At 37.3% G+C, this 18,649-nt stretch overlaps 1 protein-coding gene across 1 annotated transcript in view; it reads right to left on the reverse strand.

Moving 5' to 3' along the window:
• Positions 1 to 2,425: 2,425 nt before the first annotated feature.
• The window catches only part of LOC140240124 (dolichyl-diphosphooligosaccharide--protein glycosyltransferase subunit STT3A-like), a 38,506-nt gene continuing 22,282 nt past the window's right edge, over positions 2,426 to 18,649 (reverse strand). The window contains exons 10-16 of the mRNA XM_072319935.1: positions 17,533 to 17,703; positions 15,861 to 16,049; positions 14,861 to 14,977; positions 13,943 to 14,045; positions 12,764 to 12,829; positions 11,091 to 11,213; positions 2,426 to 4,812 (exon numbers count right to left, since the gene is read on the reverse strand). Of these exons, the coding sequence (XP_072176036.1) occupies positions 4,667 to 4,812; positions 11,091 to 11,213; positions 12,764 to 12,829; positions 13,943 to 14,045; positions 14,861 to 14,977; positions 15,861 to 16,049; positions 17,533 to 17,703 (915 nt within the window). The 3' untranslated portion in view covers positions 2,426 to 4,666. The remainder of the gene's footprint in view (positions 4,813 to 11,090; positions 11,214 to 12,763; positions 12,830 to 13,942; positions 14,046 to 14,860; positions 14,978 to 15,860; positions 16,050 to 17,532; positions 17,704 to 18,649) is intronic.

The raw sequence follows: 18,649 nt of genomic DNA on the forward strand, positions 1-18,649 counted from the left end.
AGGGGTAAATGTAAAATGGTTAGTTTATCATCTGTTTAATTTCTCGCTCTGGCTAGTAGTGGGATTAGTCATGCCAGAATGCACGTGTTTACGGACAAATTCACATGATGGAAGTTCCCTCATTCATTCGATTCGTCAACCAGGAGCTCACTCATCCCGGATAGTTTCAGAAATATGATAGACTCAATTTCAGGTTAATCTGATTTATGGCTCTCTGCCTGGTTGCATGACTATTACCGTGATCTATATGCCGTGGAGCATACCTTTCTCGCAAAGAGGAGGAAATTCAAAAGAATGAATAATTAATCCTTTACAAATCTGAATTCACGTAGCTAGGCCTTCGAAAAAGCGCTAAAGATGGTATCTTTCAACTTTGTATGCACGCCATACTCTCTACATCTCAGAGAGATAACAGACTCAATTTCAGCTTAATTAAGCTGATGATTTGGGCATATACTTAGTTGCACGAATATTGTTGTCATCCAACACGTTCAACAGGCCGTGAAACATACTTTTCTCATAAAGAGGACATTCACAGATGAAATATTAACCCTTTACAAATTTGAATCCACGCTGGAATGCCTTCGAGGAAAAAAGAAAGAACCTGCTGAGGATGGTACCTTTCAACTCTGTTAGCACGCTAGTCTCAGAATCACAATTCCAGGATGAGCTGATATATCTTCTTTTTTTTCAGTGCCTCGTTGCATGGGTATTATTGTGATCCAACAGGCCGTGGAGAATACGAGGAAGATCTTCCCTCGAAAAAGCGCCAAGGATGATACCTCTCAAGTCTATTAGCACGCTCTAATATTGTGTATGTACACTGAAATTTAACTTTACGCTCATCAACACAAGCTTAATTAGTTGCGTCTGCTCGCCTTCTCAATACAACACTGTACAAAGTTTGAGTTTTTACGAATGTGAAGTTTACGTACGCAATGAACTTTGTTATCTTTGACAAACGGTTAAATATCTTATGTGACTGCTCTTTCGCATTCACGTGAAACTAATTGGAGATGTTTGTGGCAACCTCTGTTCTGTGAAAGACCCTTTTCTGAACTTCCACACAATGTTAGTTTTTTTTTTCTCTCTCTCTCTCTCCTCTCACTTTCTTCATTTTTCACATCTTGAACAACTTCAGCTGCAATGACAACCAGGCTCCTCTTCTACTTACTCTCTTCTCTGTCTTTGAAATCTCAACGGTTCTCAAGGCTAACTTGTTTTGCTCAAATGTATATCCTTCTTACGTTTTCACATGACTGGACTTTGTACTGTTTGCACGCACCCAATCAGAACATTATTCAACCATGAAATTAAATGCACCCGTCAATTGTGATTGACACAAAATGCATCATACCACAACATCCTTTCATTGAACAATCATCAAACGTTCTTCACCGTCTATGAAACACTTTAGAAAAACATGGTTTCTATTAATTGATATACAAAATGATTGAACATGACCCAAGTGGAATCAAAACAGACCTGAGAAAATCTCTAAAACTTGCATGAATCTCAACGTGGAGGTACCGGTGTGGGTGAGATTGAATGTGTGTAAGTGTTTGTGTGTGCATTTTAAAATATGTAAATCTAATACATTCATTTTGATATAATACAGTAGAAACTCAGTATAACAAAATCCTTGGGGCCAAGACAAGTTATTCTTTATATCAGATATTTTGTGAGAAGTATACATACACAAACTAGATATTTTTTATTTGATGTTCTTTATATCATTAGTCACATAAGTAACAAAGGAAATAACTTCGATTGGGACCGAAGAAATTAGTTTTTTACATCAGGTATTTTGGTACGTCAGATCTATTATATCGAGTTTCCACTGTGTATACATATATATACATATATATATATATATATATATATATAGAGAGAGAGAGAGAGAGAGAGAGAGAGAGAGAGGGGGGGGGGGATCCAGCGTTTGAGAGACACATGACCTTAAAGAGAAAGTTGGTGTCTCCTGAATGTTTTAATCTGTATTACATCCCATTCTTAAATTGCATATCTTACTGCTGACATTGCTTATCTACACAATGTCTCCCTATAGCTGGATCCAAAGTTATAAGCGATATATTGATATATTATGCATACATCTATGGTTATGTGGTATATGTTGTTTATATGTATTCACCTAAAATAAAAATAAAATTCATGCAAATCATCATTCAAATAAAATCCACACTAAAATACAATGTATAACAAAATGAAATGACTTCAGAAATGAAGAGAAATGGGGGGGGGGGGGTCGGGTAGCTTACAGCATGAACATAACATCAATCTATACATGTATTTGAGGTGTTTGTTAGGGCCAACCTTTACAGATCAGAGTGCATGGAATGCACAGAAGTGAACTAAAACAAAAACAAATGAAGCAAAATCAGTTTTGCGGGTAAACAATTGGGGGAAGTTTACTTGCTAAATATGTACAGAAGTTTGCGGGGGGAAAAGGTATTGTCTCAGTTTCAATGAAGCAAGAACCTCCTCAACATCATATAGAGACTATTTGGCAGCCTTGGCAATCAAACTGTATAACATAAATGGTATGAAAAAGAACAAACATCTTCACAAATGGAAAATTTTTCAACACGACAAAAAGGACACGGGTTGTTTTGTTTATTGTCAAGAGTTCACTTTATTGACAATCTATACTTGACCTGTTTGGGTTTACAAAAAAAAAAAAAAAATGAAAATTGCCCCTCAGTCCAATTAATAAACAGTAGACATGTAATGATGCTTAACAAATAACATATTTCCATCAAGATATCATCCCAAATCAAGTTTTCCTAATGATTGCATTTGTACATATGTTTGTCCCTATTAATTCCCCACTGTTTTGTTGTTCTTCTTCTTTTTCTTGTTACTCCACATCTGTAGAGAGAGTACTACTCAACAGAGATCACTCTTGTATCTTTCTCTTTCTTCCAGATGTGTCATGTTACAAAAGCAGTACATTAAGATCCAATTTCCAGGCATACATGTAAAAACACTTGTGGGAGAATTTTCCTCTTAGAACTCTAGAATGATGGGACTGCAATAAAATCTCACTAATGGTTTCATAATTTGTTCATTTCAATAAAGTAATGGTCTCATTGTGGGGCGATTGTGGGTCAAATATTGTATCAACAAACTTTCATACCAGCAGATTCCATCACTTAACTCTTATTCTTCTCTGCAGTGAGTTAAAATCCTTTTTAAGGCACAAGAGTTCAAGCTTTACAACAGACATTCAAAGCTATATTTTAGTAGCAGGGTACCTAACATTTGCTGACCTTTTAGCTACCAATCCATTTCTTGACATAGTAACACATGAGTGCATATTATACACAATATCTTACAGTGATGATATAAGAGAAGCCTGTGTATCTTTTTTTTTTTTTCCTCGCAAGGTTTTCATGATAAAGATTGAGACTAAAAAGTACACGACTAGCATTATTCATGAAAGTGATTTTCAAGTACATCTGCAAACACCAACTGCAATTAGTTGGGGAAGTTTCACGATATTATAATTTACTATCCATCCTGCTTGCCATACAAACTTTGAATGAATGCAAATGTTATTCAATGGTATCTACAGCTTCTGTTTAACAGGAGCCTTCTACAGAGTCAAAGCAAATTTTACAAAAGAAATTCATGACATCAGAGGTAAAAAATCACACATGATATACATTGTACAAAGAAGAACCTTCATCCAATGCCACAAGGCATGACTGACATTTTGATAGCAAACTATATAGTATGACTCATTGGAGGATTTTCAGCTGCAGTAACAACTGTTATCCTTATGGAATCACCCTGACACAATGACATGTTCAAAAGTGCAGCAAGTTTATAGCATTGTCTGCTGAAAACTGATGTACATTGTATATCGATACAAAGATGTCCAAAAGACTATTTTAAGAAATCAATGTGATATGCCCTGCCAATCTTCACACACCTGACATTTGACAGAGCAGGATTTACAGAGTAGCGATACTTGGCAAACACTTTGGCGCTCTGCATCATTTCCCACCTTACATTCAGAGACAGCTACAGCTCCATACACATTTTTTATCAGGCAGACTGGGGTAGGATATCTGTAGTTTGAACTTGCTCGACCTTCTTGCTCAAACAGGTGCAAAGTCAATAGGATACTAGCCCCTTTTTCTCAGCTACGATTGTGATCGCTGTCATATCATCATTATTATGCAGGTGCTGCTGAGAAATATTAAAATCTTAGAAGTATGAGTCATATCACAGCTGAATGTGAATGAAGGTTACGCTAAATGTTATAGTGAACTGCAATACTGGTCATGAGATCACAATCAATCAATCATTTTCCAGGGGATAATAATGTGTTGAACAATCTTCAAATTAATAACAGCTCTGTACAGTTACAATCTTTATGTGTAGTTCCAAAATCATGACTAAAGAAATACCGTTGCTTATGAACCAGTTCGCTTATTTAGGAGCAGTTTTGTTTCATACACAGGCCTTTTGGATGGAAAAAAGAAAAGAAAAAAAGGAAAACAGAAAATAGTACAGATCTGCAGATTTAGAACTGAAAAGAAATGGATGAAGAAAGAACCCACCACTACCAATATGAGAAGAACTGGAATGCTCTAAAATTCTGCATTACTCTTGAAAACTACTAAAAGAATTTATGCTAAGACTACAGGCCCCTGTTGTCTAAATCTTTCACCTTGTAGATTCGAACAAGCCAGTGCTCTGTGGTATAGGCTTCTTCCAAGACGTCCAGCTCAAAATCTTTGTTGCCAATTTCAGCATCTCTCACACGGTCGTAGCCAGTAGGTTTGCCTGGAAAAAAAGAAAAAAAAATTAACATTACTTCAGTTACATCCTTATTGTTATCTTCTTTCATACTTGGTAACCACATGAATACAGACTGTGGTTAGGAAAAAAAAAAAAAAAAAAAAGAGCCCCAGGAACCTAAAGATAATAAAACTTTAGTTATCCCACTCTAATGCCCTTAACAATAGTAGAAAAGTTCCATTGGAAAAATGATTAAAGTAGAGGTGGGCTATAGAGGGTGACATTTTCAGAACATGCTCATCACACCTTAGTTTGATGACTTTGTGCCTACTGACACCATTTTTGAAAAAAAGAACGAAAAAAATGCGAAATCCAGGGTGCCCCGGCCAAAATCGTTAAAAATCCAAGATGGCCGCCGTTTCGGCTTAAAAAAGACATTTTTTGCTATAACTGGGCTATTTTTTGGTCAATTGTGATGGTTTTGGTATCTAAACCCATGTTTTAGGGGTCAAGGAAGTGGATTATGATAATAATTTTAGTATAAAACCAGATATTCCACATGATACTAACCTTTTTCCCATATTTAAGGTTAGATTTTCCTTGTCCTTTACCCCTACCCCAACCGCCATTTTTGCACTTTTTTCTGTATTTTTTTAAAGTCATGTTATCTACCATACTCTTAATAGCAAGTTCTAGCTATCGATCTCGTATTTTCTACCAACGATACAACAAGAAATATACAAATAACTTACGTTTTAGTAGTTATCCCACTCTAATGCCCTTAACAATAGTAGAAAAGTTCCATTGGAAAAATGATTAAAGTCCATTCTTGACAATTTGAGATATTTGCGATTAAAGCTCGGACTGATAAACAAGGAAAACAATAAGAAAATATGACACTTTCTTGTAATCATAACTTGAAGAATTTTCATTGGTATGTCACAAGTACAGATTCACTGGAAGGGTTTAACACATTGAGGACGAGTCCCGAGTATACTCAGCCAGGTGTCTATGGGAAGTGCGTGTTGTAGCAAATCAGCCTGTCCTGAACAGGTTAAGTTTGCTCTATTTGATTATGGCCCCACCTATAAATGTCTAAAAATGGCACTTAAAACCCATTTTGCAATCAAATTCTTAATTTCTTCAGCTACATAGTGTGCTACACGTACAAATTGTACATCGCTGGGAGGCATTACATACGCAAACAGTCATTCTACTGATGAGGGTACTTACACATTGTGGACAAAGTTATATGAGTATCACAATGCTACAGCTGAACAGAAAGAAGACCGACGTCAAACCAAGTTCATGTATGCTGGTCACGAGGAAGCCTGTCTATAAATAAGGTCCCCATGGGAATCATGACTACAGTAGGCTTTTTAAACACTCTGCAATCAGTTCTCATGCGTCTTGATGCCTCTGGCAATTTTAATACAATCTGATCATGCACACTGAAGACGATGATGTGGTTTCTTTTCTTTTCTATCAAATCCCGTTAGAGGGGCTAATAGAGCTACTTTATTACAGCTGCCATCTTAATAGGTATCTGCATACAATGCCCAAATATGAAACCACCTCCCCCCCCCCCCCCCCTCCAATATCCTTAGGAAATATGGCAATTATCAGATCTGTCCCTAACAAACCCTTTGGTAAGGACAGGAGGCTGCTCCTGTGTCAGAGTTCTACCAAGCTGGAGAGACATTATTTCTTCAGCTGAGATTAAGGGATAAATTTGCCACTACAACCAGTGTTCGAGGCACCTAAAATCTCCTTCTCATTCTCAGCCAACGATTTGATAATTTATCAGACTCTTGGACACAGTCCCATACACACGTGACAACACATGTGTACAGTCAGACCAAAGTCGTAGAGCCCTGCATTGATGTAGCGAGATGAAAAAAGGCAAAGGTCCAGTGGAGAGGACATAGCCAGAGTGTTACTCGCAAGAAATGGGCTACTCAGTAACAACTTGATTTCTCAAAACACGTTTCTCTCCATATGATTTCTGTACATCAAGGTGATAACACACAAAATTATCAGGCTCGAGTGCACTACTGACATGCAAAGTCTACAAATTTTATGTCAATGATGTACAATTCAAGGTCATTGATAGAAGAGATAAAGCTTATAGCACTGTTAATAGATATCAGGCAACTGTCATGTCACACTGATCAACACTGGCTCGTGTCAAAACAATAAAAGGTGTACCGTACCTTGTACCAAATCAAATGTATCATCTAGTGTACATGAACTTTTCACAGATTTGGCTAACACGCAAGGACTCCTATCAACAAAAGCAGTGTGACAAAAGAAAAAAAAGTACTCAAATATGCACAGGGCATGCTTCATTTATCTTAATTCCTGTACTCCCAGAATAGACTGCACCTATCACAATCATACTGAAGGCAAAACACACTATACAGGAGATGGAACCTGGGGGGAACCTATTGTATGGGGGGACAATAATCACACTTCAATGCACTTTTCAAAGTGGAAGAATAGACAACCCTCGACTTTTATGATGAAACTTAAAAACATGCTGAAAATAAGCATGGTATAAGCACTGAAAATGTTTGAAAGCAATTCATCCCTCATGAGTATTATAAAAACTACATACAAAACACGCAGTCTGTCTCGGCGGCATCATAAATGAAAGCCACACAGTGTATGTGGTTAGCACCATGGTATTGTGGAGAAGACCAAAGGTTTGAAACAAGTAAACAGAATGCCTGGGGTTCAAATCCAGCCCAGACTGCTCCTCCGTGAACACAATGTGTTACTCCTAAAAATGGCTCTCATGACCTACAGGTGTGATGTTATAAAATGGATACTGGGTATACATGGCAATACTGGGGTGATAACGGCAGGGCACTCGGAGAGAACAGTGTTAAAGAGATAGTATAGTAGGCTACTGGTTGAGGTGAGGATTCAGCTTTTAACTTTTGTGAGATACTTAGAAACTACTCTATAAAATGTTAAAGGGCATATAATTTGCAGAGGAATTCAAAGTTTATTTGATGCAGATCAGTTTATCAAATAGCCGATATCCAAAAACAAAGTAACCCTAATAAAAGGTGGGTCCCACCTTTAATGAGGGTCGCTTTGCTTCAGATATCTCAGCCATTTTAAAATCAATATTCATCAACTTTGAATTCCTCTTAGAATGATATCCTCTTTCATATTTCAGAAAGTGGTTTCTCTTTATCCCACAAAAAAAAAGAGAGAGAAAAAAGTTGGAAACCTGAAGACCCATCTCAACTTAAACTACACCAACCCTTTAATACAGGAGAGGCTATCCTGTGCAAATATGCTTGTAACTTCATGTCAACAAACCCTGAACAGCAAACAATTGCTAGAGGATTCTCTTGCTTAAAACCACTCGCCCACCTGCCCATATAACTTGAACAGTCACTGCTAGGCACAGACGACTGGGCACTTTTCAATTATAACATAAGCTAAATAAGACTCTTGCAGAGAACCCATTTGTATGATTTTGATAAAACATTTTATTTTTCCATAATGCTCTGCTGAGTCTCATGAAGTCATGGGTCTGAATGTCTCCAAAGCTTCTATTGGGTTGTAATGACAGGTGATTCTTTCCCCAGCAATCTCTTTGACAATACTCCCTCAATAAATGTCACAACAGGTCGAGGGTATTCCAAATCCTTACCAACTAAGACCTTTCTGACTCATCTTCTTGTTGTTGTTGTCCCCCCCCCCCCCCTTCTTCCTTTGCTTTGGTGTGTGTGTGTGTGTGTGTGTGTCTTGCACTTTAATACCCAAGGTGGAAAACGAGGACATGCACACAAACTTTACATTTAAACCAAGGACAGTCAGTGAACAGAGGACGTCCTTGTTTCGCAGACCATTCCAGACGGTCTGCTTTTGCATTTAGGGGTAGGCCCTACATGTTTGTAGGTCGTCAATCAACATTACTGTAAAAAGTCCTCGGTTGTATAGTAATATATGAATGAGTCCTCAGTTGACCAGATTCCTACTAACACACAGGTCCTCAGCTATGTGGTAAAATTTTTGTGGGTAAAACATGTCGGCAATTTCCACCACAGACAGGTAAATGTGTGTGTGTGTGTGTGTGTGTGTGTGTGTGTTGGGGGGAGGTATCACAGACATCTTGATATCAAGGGGATATTACTCTAGCATCTGAGGGTGTCTTGGAGAGTCAAACTTTACTCTAGGAAGAAATATATTGCACGCAGGTGTCGTGATCAAGCTATGGACAATCATTTTGGACACAGGAGGTCCTTGTAACACAAAATAATTGCATCTTGGTTTCTAGAGATTTTGTTGATGTTGTTGTTGTTCTTAACTCATTGAGGACGATTCCCAAGTATACTTAGGCAGGGGTCTATGGGAAATTCGTGTTGTAGCAAAATCAGCACGTCCTCAACAGGTAAATTGCTTTTCCATATCAATTTGTGAAATGTTTCATAGTTATCAGTGCTTTTTAAAATTATTATTCCTGTTCAGATTAAATTTGAAGCAGGATGCAAGATAGTCCAAAGGTTCTACAGAACAAAAATACAATCTTTTTGTCAAAATGATGCACAGGCAAATAATGGCACAGGTTAATTGCCCCAAATGTCTTAAAGTCTCAAATCTGAAGATAGCATGCATCAATTTGTTACTAAATCAAAAAAGGTAAAATGTAGTACTCATCCATTATAAACTGTGTATCAGTCTGTACAGTGCGGTCACAGACTAGACGCTTCTTTGAAAGAGTCATTGTGACTGTAATAATGTAGGTAGCTTTAAATCAGACTTTGAACACTGTTTACACTTTTCAATTCACAATTTATAACTTTTGGAAGAGCAATTTAAAGTATCTATCAATTTACACAAGACTGAATATGTCCATTCTTATCAGTCACAGCACTCATCAAGCGTTCTATATCATGTTTATGACTTGACTGCTGAGTTTAACGACCCCAATAGATACTTTATATGCAGCATTGTCCGTAGGATACAATACCACGAATGCCAAATTAGTGATATAATGACACAAAAATAGAGCTGCCCTCTATTATCAACTTCTATTCTACCTCCATCCCCACAGGGAGCCGAAGACTTTGATATCAGTACTGTCTGTCTATCCATTCATCTATCCATCCATATCATGTCTAAACTACAGCAAAAATCAAAGGTATTGTTTACCACTGGGAGGAGTGATTTCAAAACTGAAGTTCACATTTGATGCATACTTACTATGTGTCGGTCAGTTGTATCACAAAACATCCTACCATATAAAGATTTTGCAATAAAGCCTAAAATTTGAGATATCACTTTTTTCTCGATAAACCATAACTGTAGATGGTTTATCATAGAAACAATTCTATTATAACTATTGTTCACATTTTGTATAACAATACTTAACATTGATTATACTGATTAACATTTTTACATTGGTTGTTTATATCCCCAACTCACATTTTGAAACTATTTTATTCACTAAAGCTGAGTTTTTGTTTCATCCTCAAATGCTTAATAATGCCTCTGATAAGAAAATCTTCCTGGCACAGTTTAAAGTCCAACAGGAATGTAAATTTGATGGGAGGAATAACAACAAATGGGGGAAAATGTTCCACCATGCAACGTGGCTTGAAGGTCACAATCTTCAATGCCAAAGGTTAAGAGGAGTTAACATCAACATGTAACAGGGGTGTGAGAGTACTTGCAGGAAAAAAGAAAAAAAATCTGAAAAAAAAATGAAACATCTGAAAAAAAAAGTCTATTGTGCATCAAACTGAATATTTCAATCCAGTGGAATCACTAAAAAGTTTACATAATAGGTTTGGGGCAGACTAAAAAAAAAGAAATCTGAAATCAGATTAAACTCTGAACTCTCTCATTCCTGATGTAATGATGGTCCATACTCTGAGGGGATATACATGTTGGAGAGGGTAGAGGCATCCCAGTCTACTATTGGACAATTGGCTAGACTCTAAAATTTTGTTTCTTTTCTGATCAAATAACTAATCAAATCAGATCACAACTGTTCATAAGAAGTTGATAATGAGGAACATCATCATGGACACTTGGCTCTTCACAAGAAACTACCTTGAAATAACGACAGCACCACACACTCATACCTGTGATGGCAGAGTAAGTATTTCACATTCTTCAGAAACTTGTGCGAAATTTCATTTCATCCACCAAATCCATAGTTTTTAACATGGTTATTACTGAATATCAATCCTTCTACACTAAAACCTAACCAGTCCCTTTGTGAATGAAGTTCTGCCGGGCTGAGATGTAGTTATGGCCACTATCAAGACAGTGGGAAGGGAAAGAGACTAAAGACTGACCTGCTTCGGTGTAGACCCTGCCAAAGCGGTAGTAGCACATCTTGTACATGAGGCAGTTGAGTAGGGTAGGAGAGCCATCCCTGTCAATGCGGAACTCTCCGTGTGGCGTATAGTAATCCCACTCTGTAACAAAGTAACAAGGAAGTCCAAATAATAAGGGTGTACTTCAGTTTTATTTCATATACAGTCAAACTTGTCTATAGTGGTTACCCAAGGGAGACGGGGAAAAAAATGGCCGTTATAGACTAGTGGCCACTCCAGATAGGGTCGTTAACATGGCTTTTCTCTTTGGGGGAATTGTGTTTAGTGGTCACATACGGCAGGTGGTCGCTACAGACAGGTTTGACAGTATCTTCTCTGGGTGACAAGACCTCGTACAGCAAAAATCTTGAATTTCTCAGCAAGGCATTCTGATTTTTGCAACTTTTTTGCAAAATGACATTAATATTCACATCAATAACTTAGAATCACTGTTTTGGATTACATAAATAACTGTCATGTTTTCAAACTAAAATCAGTATTTTTTATATTCAAAATTGAGTTAGGTGAATGATTTATGTGCCAACTGAGATATGACGTCTTAACCCTAAAAAGACTGGGCTATTTTGGTAGCTCGAAAGACTGGGGGGGGGGGCCTAAAGGGCCCCCCCTTAAGATCTCGGTCGTGGATCGCGCGATCGCCGCGGAAATTTGCACAATGGTAGTGTGCGATGTAATCTACAAGATCGTATATTTAAATTTTCCAAAATAGTCTTCTTTTATTTTATTTTGATTAATTATGCTAATTAATGCGAGAAATCAGACTTTTTTTATCTAAATCAGTAAATAAAGTTCCAAAAGTGCTCATTTTTGGTCTAGATAATCTTTGTAGCATTCTTAGCAAATGTACTTGAAAAAAAAATTCGGTATCAAAATTAATTCCTAATTTATTTTATTGTTTTATGAATTTCTTATGTATTTCTTTGTTTTTTCGACCTTTTGTTTTTGTTGTTTTTTTCCGCAAAATTTGTGGCAGACCCTTTTTGAAGCATGATACTACTAAAACAAATTGATTTTAGCCATTGAGAGTAAAAATAAGCATATTTATATGAACCATATGATAAAACTCAATTTGTATTGACTTTGTACACAAAATCGCATTTTTGAGCCATTTTCGGTCTCACGTGCATGTACAAAATGTTATGTAACTTCAGAACCGTACCCCCGGGCGTCACAAATTTGGTGTCAAAATGTGCGGGAAACTCGAAAGAAAAAAGTCACAGAGCATCGCGGCGAGAGCATTGCGTGTTGCTGAGTAATCGCGCGAAATGTCGAGGGGGGGCCTTTTAGGCCCCCCCCCCCCAGTCTTTTTAGGGTTAACATCCAGGGATCATTTAATTTATGTCAAAGAGATTTATTACAATCATAACTCTGCTAGCCTTTAACTTCAGGTACACTTTCCTGGAAGTGAAAAGGGACCTTCCAGACATACACACAGATTAAATGTTTGCAGAATTAAACCAAATTTACATCCTAATCTGAAGGACAAATTGTCAAAAGCAAATCCATGTGAGTCAATTTAATATGCCAAAGGGGGATAATGCAACATTTTGTTTACACTTTGCCAGCATAACAACTTCTGATATCACATTGTATGCAAACAGAAATGAGTAGGTAGGACAAAGTTCATTTACCTTTAATGTGTTTTCCAGTATCTGTACTACCGCCAATCCTAACCATCCACAGGAATTTGTTGATATCTGAAAAACGAGACAACGATCCCACAAGAGTAAGAGAGAACAATGTCAAATATTGTCAACAGTCTGTTCCAATAGCTACCAGGAACAGGGCTGCAATAATACAATATCAAAACCACGTAGGTTGAAAACAGCGACAACAACAACAACAACAACAAAACAATTTATAGGGAGACAGATGTGTGTTATGTGCATTTCATAGGTGAAAACAATCCCCTTATCATGGAGGCTTTCACATCTTTCTTTTTTTTTAACCTGAAGACATATATATAAGTCTTTAGAGAACACCCCACATAATTAAGTAAATTTAGCATGTCTGTGTTTACATAATACATCTACTAAATATCCCAATCAAATGTACAACACACTTTTTCAAATTTTTAGCTGTTAACATTTTACAACCATCGATTAGCCAAATTACGCAGATACACTGTGTAGCTGAAATAAACCAACAACAAATAATGATTCCTCATTCAAGTACTGTAAAAGTGGATATTTTTGCCCGACTAATTTTTCGCGCTCGGCCCAGTAAGAAGAGGTTCGCTTTCTTTCAATTCCGCAGAATCAAGACAGTAAGTACTGGAACAAATGGCATGCAAAAATATTCATGTGCTTTTATTTTCGCGCCAGTTTCTGGTTACACGAAATGCGCGAAAAATTTCCACTTTTACAGTATATCAGAGTTGAATCCAAGGGGACCATAGAAAATCCTAATACTTAAGTGACGCTGACTGTACATATGAAGAGTTTGTTTGCAAAAACCGATAAGTCCATATTTGCCAAATGGAGATATTTGCGATTAAGTGTCAAGAAAAATAAAGAAAATAATAAGAAATGTTTTCCTTCTTTTGACAATAACTTAAAGAATATACCTTTATATGTAGTGACCACTATATCATTTCAAAGGTATTATTTTGTACTTTATGACAGAGATCGTACTTCAAAATCTTCAAAAATGGACTTATCGGTTTTTGCAAACAAACCCTTCATATAGACCTCCGACATGATTTTATCAGTCCAGGATAGAATTTTTCTTCAACTTCACCAATATTTTTGACTTGTGCAAGGTTGACTTAGGCGGGGGGTGACCATACATTCATGCATCCCATTACTTACCGTCCGACGAGTAGCCAATGAGTCCTCCAAAAATGACCAGAACGTAGTCTACGTCCAGCTCTCTCATGATCTCGTATGCCTTGTCTTCAGGGGATGCCATTGCCTGTGGAGAGAGCAGTGTCATTGGTTGTTACACAGGAAACATACACCTACTGGGAAACTTGGTTGTAACTCTTGATAAAACGTGGGAAATAAAATTCCCTCCAAGATTGAGAATGTCAGGTCATACTCGTGCCATTCCTTACATACTTGATTTTAAAGTATAAACTTTGAAGTATAAAATGTATAAACTCTATGGACAATTACAGAGTTTGGCAGGAAAATGATTCAAACGATTTATTCTTTGGTGCTTAAATAAAATTTGATCGAAAACAAACTACTGACTACAGGCATTCATACAGCAGAAAGAAGCCTTGGGCCTGTTAAATCAGTCTTTTTACCTGAAAAAAAAAAAAACTCTGGAAAGAACTGAGAACTCAGATCAGCATGATTTTTATTCATGACTGGCTGTAACATTGAAACAAGCTCTGTTGAAAATAATCCAAGTTTTCTCAGGTTTTTATGCAACAGGCCCCTGGAAGATCAGATGAAGAAAGAAATTTGTAAAAAGGCAGCAAGAGAGAGAGAAAGGGAGAGAGAAAAAGAGAAAACAAGAGATAAAAAAAAGCAAGAGAGAGAAAGAGAGCAAAGTGAGGAAGAAAACAAAGATGAAAATAAACCAAAAGATACACAACACAAAGACCCTCTGTTTCTTACCTTTCTATGTAAGGTATACACTTATCTCTTTATAGTATTACATGTTGATACACCCAAAGAACTACACTACAAAAGCTGTATTGTAACACTAGAGCATAATGCAAATATTTACAATGTAGTATTCATCAGCTATAGAAATGATGTGGTTGTTTGAGTTCTCACCTGCCCAACACGAGAAATATGTGTATTATTCCATGTGTTGTTGTCCACTAATATCGTCCGATTCGCCATGGCTGTTATCTGATAACCGTAATCCCACCACGACATCACCTTTGCATCCTGTCAAATTTGATGGAGAAGAAATCAACTACAAAAATGTAAAACTTAGGATATAAAGTAACAAGGACAACTATTCTTGATAGGTGACACACATACACACACATATTTTCCAGAATTCATGACATATTAACAGTAAATCAGGTCAAAAGGAGGTTGAAAACACACAAAAGCTCATGTTTGTTTGTTTTTTAAACACACAAAAGTCAATGTTTTTAACGACAATTCATGTCTATGATACTTCACTTGTACCATGGTATCTTAATTTTCATTGAAATACGTACACTATCTATCAATCTCTGGTATCGATGTCAACAAGCATGACTGGTCTCTAAGGAAAACACAAACATTAATGGAATATTCCACATAGCACATGAAATTCATGACATCTCTTGTGACATCATGCCAAATAAAAGTTAGTGTTTTGGCAATCAAGTCTAAACAAACAAACAAGACAAAATGGAAAGCTTTTTTTCAACTCCCATGCCTGTCAACAAATGACTATTTTTTCAGGCTTTTTATTCTATCGACATTCACTTAATTTTGGGGGGAGTGGGACAACTACATAAATTTAAGAGCAGAAAGTTTACAAGAACTACATATTGTAGCTGGGGTGACAAGACCTTGAATCTCAAATTTTGGTAATAAATTATTATTATTATATATTTTTAATCAATTGTCAGATAATCGATTAAGTGATGTCCTGGGCAAATCCTAGCTATCTAACCCTAAATACAGAGTCACCACAGCATGCCAAAGGAAAAGTGATCCCATTTGTTACGGTGCTTTGGTCGTCATGTTTGTTCACTTTCCTGAACATCTGACATTTTTGAGATACAAGGTTTTGTCGCCCCCAACAGCAATATGTGTGATGTAAGGCTCGTACCTCACGAGTGTTCTGCCTCAACCAGTAGTATGCCTCACGGAAGTCGTCAAAGATGATGCGGCCCCCGTCTCCGGCCCGGGCCGAGAGGACGATGGATGGGGAGGAGTAAGCCTCGGAGGTGACCCAGGTGCAGTGGAAGGTGTAGGTGATGAGGAAGAAAGTGACGAGGAGCACGATGGCCGAGGCAACCTACAAAGGATGGTAAGATAGTAAAGATGGAAGTATTTAATAACCATCATCATCATCATCATCATCATCATCATCATCATCGTCATCATCATCGACATCATCGTCGTCGTCATCATAATATAGTGATAACCTCTCCCTCCCCACAAACACATACACACACAATACAAACAAACCAACAAACATATTGTAAATTACAAAATCTCCCAACCAGTAGTTTGACTCGGTGTGATAACACCTCTTTAACCCTAAAAAGACTGGGCTATTTTGGTAGCTCGAAAGACTGGGGGGGGGCCTAAAGGGCCCCCCCTTCAGATGTCGGCCTTGGATCGCGCGATCGCCGCGAAAATTTGCACAATGGTAGTGTGCGATGTAATCTACAAGATCGTATATTTAAATTTTCCAAAATAGTCTTCTTTTATTTTATTTTGATTAATTATGCTAATTTATGCAAGAAATCAGACTTTTTGATCTAAATCAGTAAATAAAGCTCCAAAAGTGTTCATTTTTGGTCTAGATATTCTTTGTGGCATTCTTAGCAAATGCACTTGAAAAAAAATTCGATATCAAAATTAATTTCTTATTTATTTTATTGTTTTATGAATTTCTTATGTATTTCTTTGTTTTTACGACGTTTTGTTTTTGTTGTTTTTTTCAGCAAAATTTGTGGCAGACCCTTTTTGAAGCATAATACTACTAAAACAAATTGATTTTAGCCATTGACAGTAAAAATAAGCATATTTATATGAACCATGTGATAAAACTCAATTTGTATTGACTTTGTACACAAAATCACATTTTTGAGCCATTTTCGGTCTCACGTGCATGTACAAAAAGTTATGTAACTTCAGAACCGTACCCCCGGGCGTCACAAATTTGGTGTCAAAATGTGCGGGAAACTCGAAAGAAAAAAGTCATAGAGCATCGCGGCGAGAGCATTGCGTGTTGCTGAGTAATCGCGCGAAATGTCGAGGGGGGGGCCTTTTAGGCCCCCCCCAGTCTTTTTAGGGTTAAGGTGCCCTCCCCCGCCTTCCCTCCTTAAAAAAAAAAAAATATATATAAAAAAATGGAGTAAACTTGATAAATAATCAGTTAAAAAACAAATCAAATCAAGTCAATAAATAAATTAATCAGACAAATAAACAATTGTGCCAAATACAGATCAGGAATAAAGGTATTCTCATTAACTAAGATTTCATTTTTTGACTTTATTGTCCAAAAGATGACTTGCAGATCTGCTAAGAGGTAAATAGAGCTCAACAAAGGGTCAAAGGTCCACGCAAACCAGAGAATTCATTCAACCATAAGTATGAGGGTGAAATGGTTGACCTTAATATAAATATTTTGGTTAGCTCTAGCATCAAGACGCTACAAATTCTTGGCGCACACTAAGATTTTCCAAGCAAAAATTCAATTTCTTTTCATTTTCTTTCATTTCTATAATTCCCCCCCCCCCCCCTTTGGATAGCAAGGACCTCACTCATACCTCGTTCTTGATGGGGTACGCGTTGTCGCCATACTCCTTCTTGGTGGACTTTTTCTCTGCCTTGACGATGTCCAGGTTCTTCATGTAGTTATTGAGGACGGAGGAGATGCCGATTCCAGACAGGATGCACATGACTGGGGCCAGGACCAGCATGAGACGCACCATCACGCCCTGAGGAATTAGTGGGGGAGACCGATTTTAGTTGGCTTGGAGTCGAGGAGGGAAAGCTTGCCAAGTTTGCAAGTTTGCACTAGTACTAGAGAAAGAAGTGTGTCGGCTTGGTAGAAAAAAATAGAAGCTGTCAAGCTACTCTAATAATGGTCTTGACCGATGGACACCAAACGACCCATGTATGAAATAATATTTTTCTTTGCACATAGTATCACCTTTTCACAAAATATGACTCTACTCATTCACATGCACTTTTCACTGATGCTGCTCCTGTTGCATGTTGTTGTTGTTGTTGTTGTTGTTGTTGTTGTTGTTGTTGTCATTGTTGTTGTTGTTGTTGTTTTTGTCATTGTTGTTGTTGTTGTTTAGCTCTTTCGGTTCGGTTAAGAGTTTGATGTCCAGTTATGCTTTATTCATGTGACATATTTGGTAAAATAACATACATGTGTAACTACTGGTGTTTTGCCCCACCCCCCCCCCCCCCTCATTCAATAAATCAAAGTGAAATTCGAGAAGTGCACAGAGAATTCCCACCAAATTTGCTTAACACTTATTTTAAAAAACCCATCTGTGGTTTGACCTTCACACACCATTCATGAATAACCTTGGGGGATTTTCTGACTAGTAACAAATGATAATCATAATAATAAATCAGTGACCTTTTTCTTTTTTTCTTCCTGTCTCTTGATTGTTCTCATACACTGTATTTGCGGTTATAGAGAGTAGTTACAAGATCTGTTTTGGGGAAGCACAGGGGCAATTGTCCCTTGAGTAACAAATAATGTTTACATTGATACATTCATAGACAAGGTAATATTGCCAAAGGGTGATATCCTAGTAACTACAGCTGTACAGACGCATCTGATTATATCTTGTCTGCTGTATTGATGCCACAGTAGACAATGTGGACATCTCTGGTTGGGGTGAATTCATTAGAGACATTAAT

The sequence above is a fragment of the Diadema setosum genome, chromosome 16 (genome assembly GCF_964275005.1).
Source record: "Diadema setosum chromosome 16, eeDiaSeto1, whole genome shotgun sequence".
Lineage (NCBI taxonomy): Eukaryota > Metazoa > Echinodermata > Echinoidea > Diadematoida > Diadematidae > Diadema > Diadema setosum.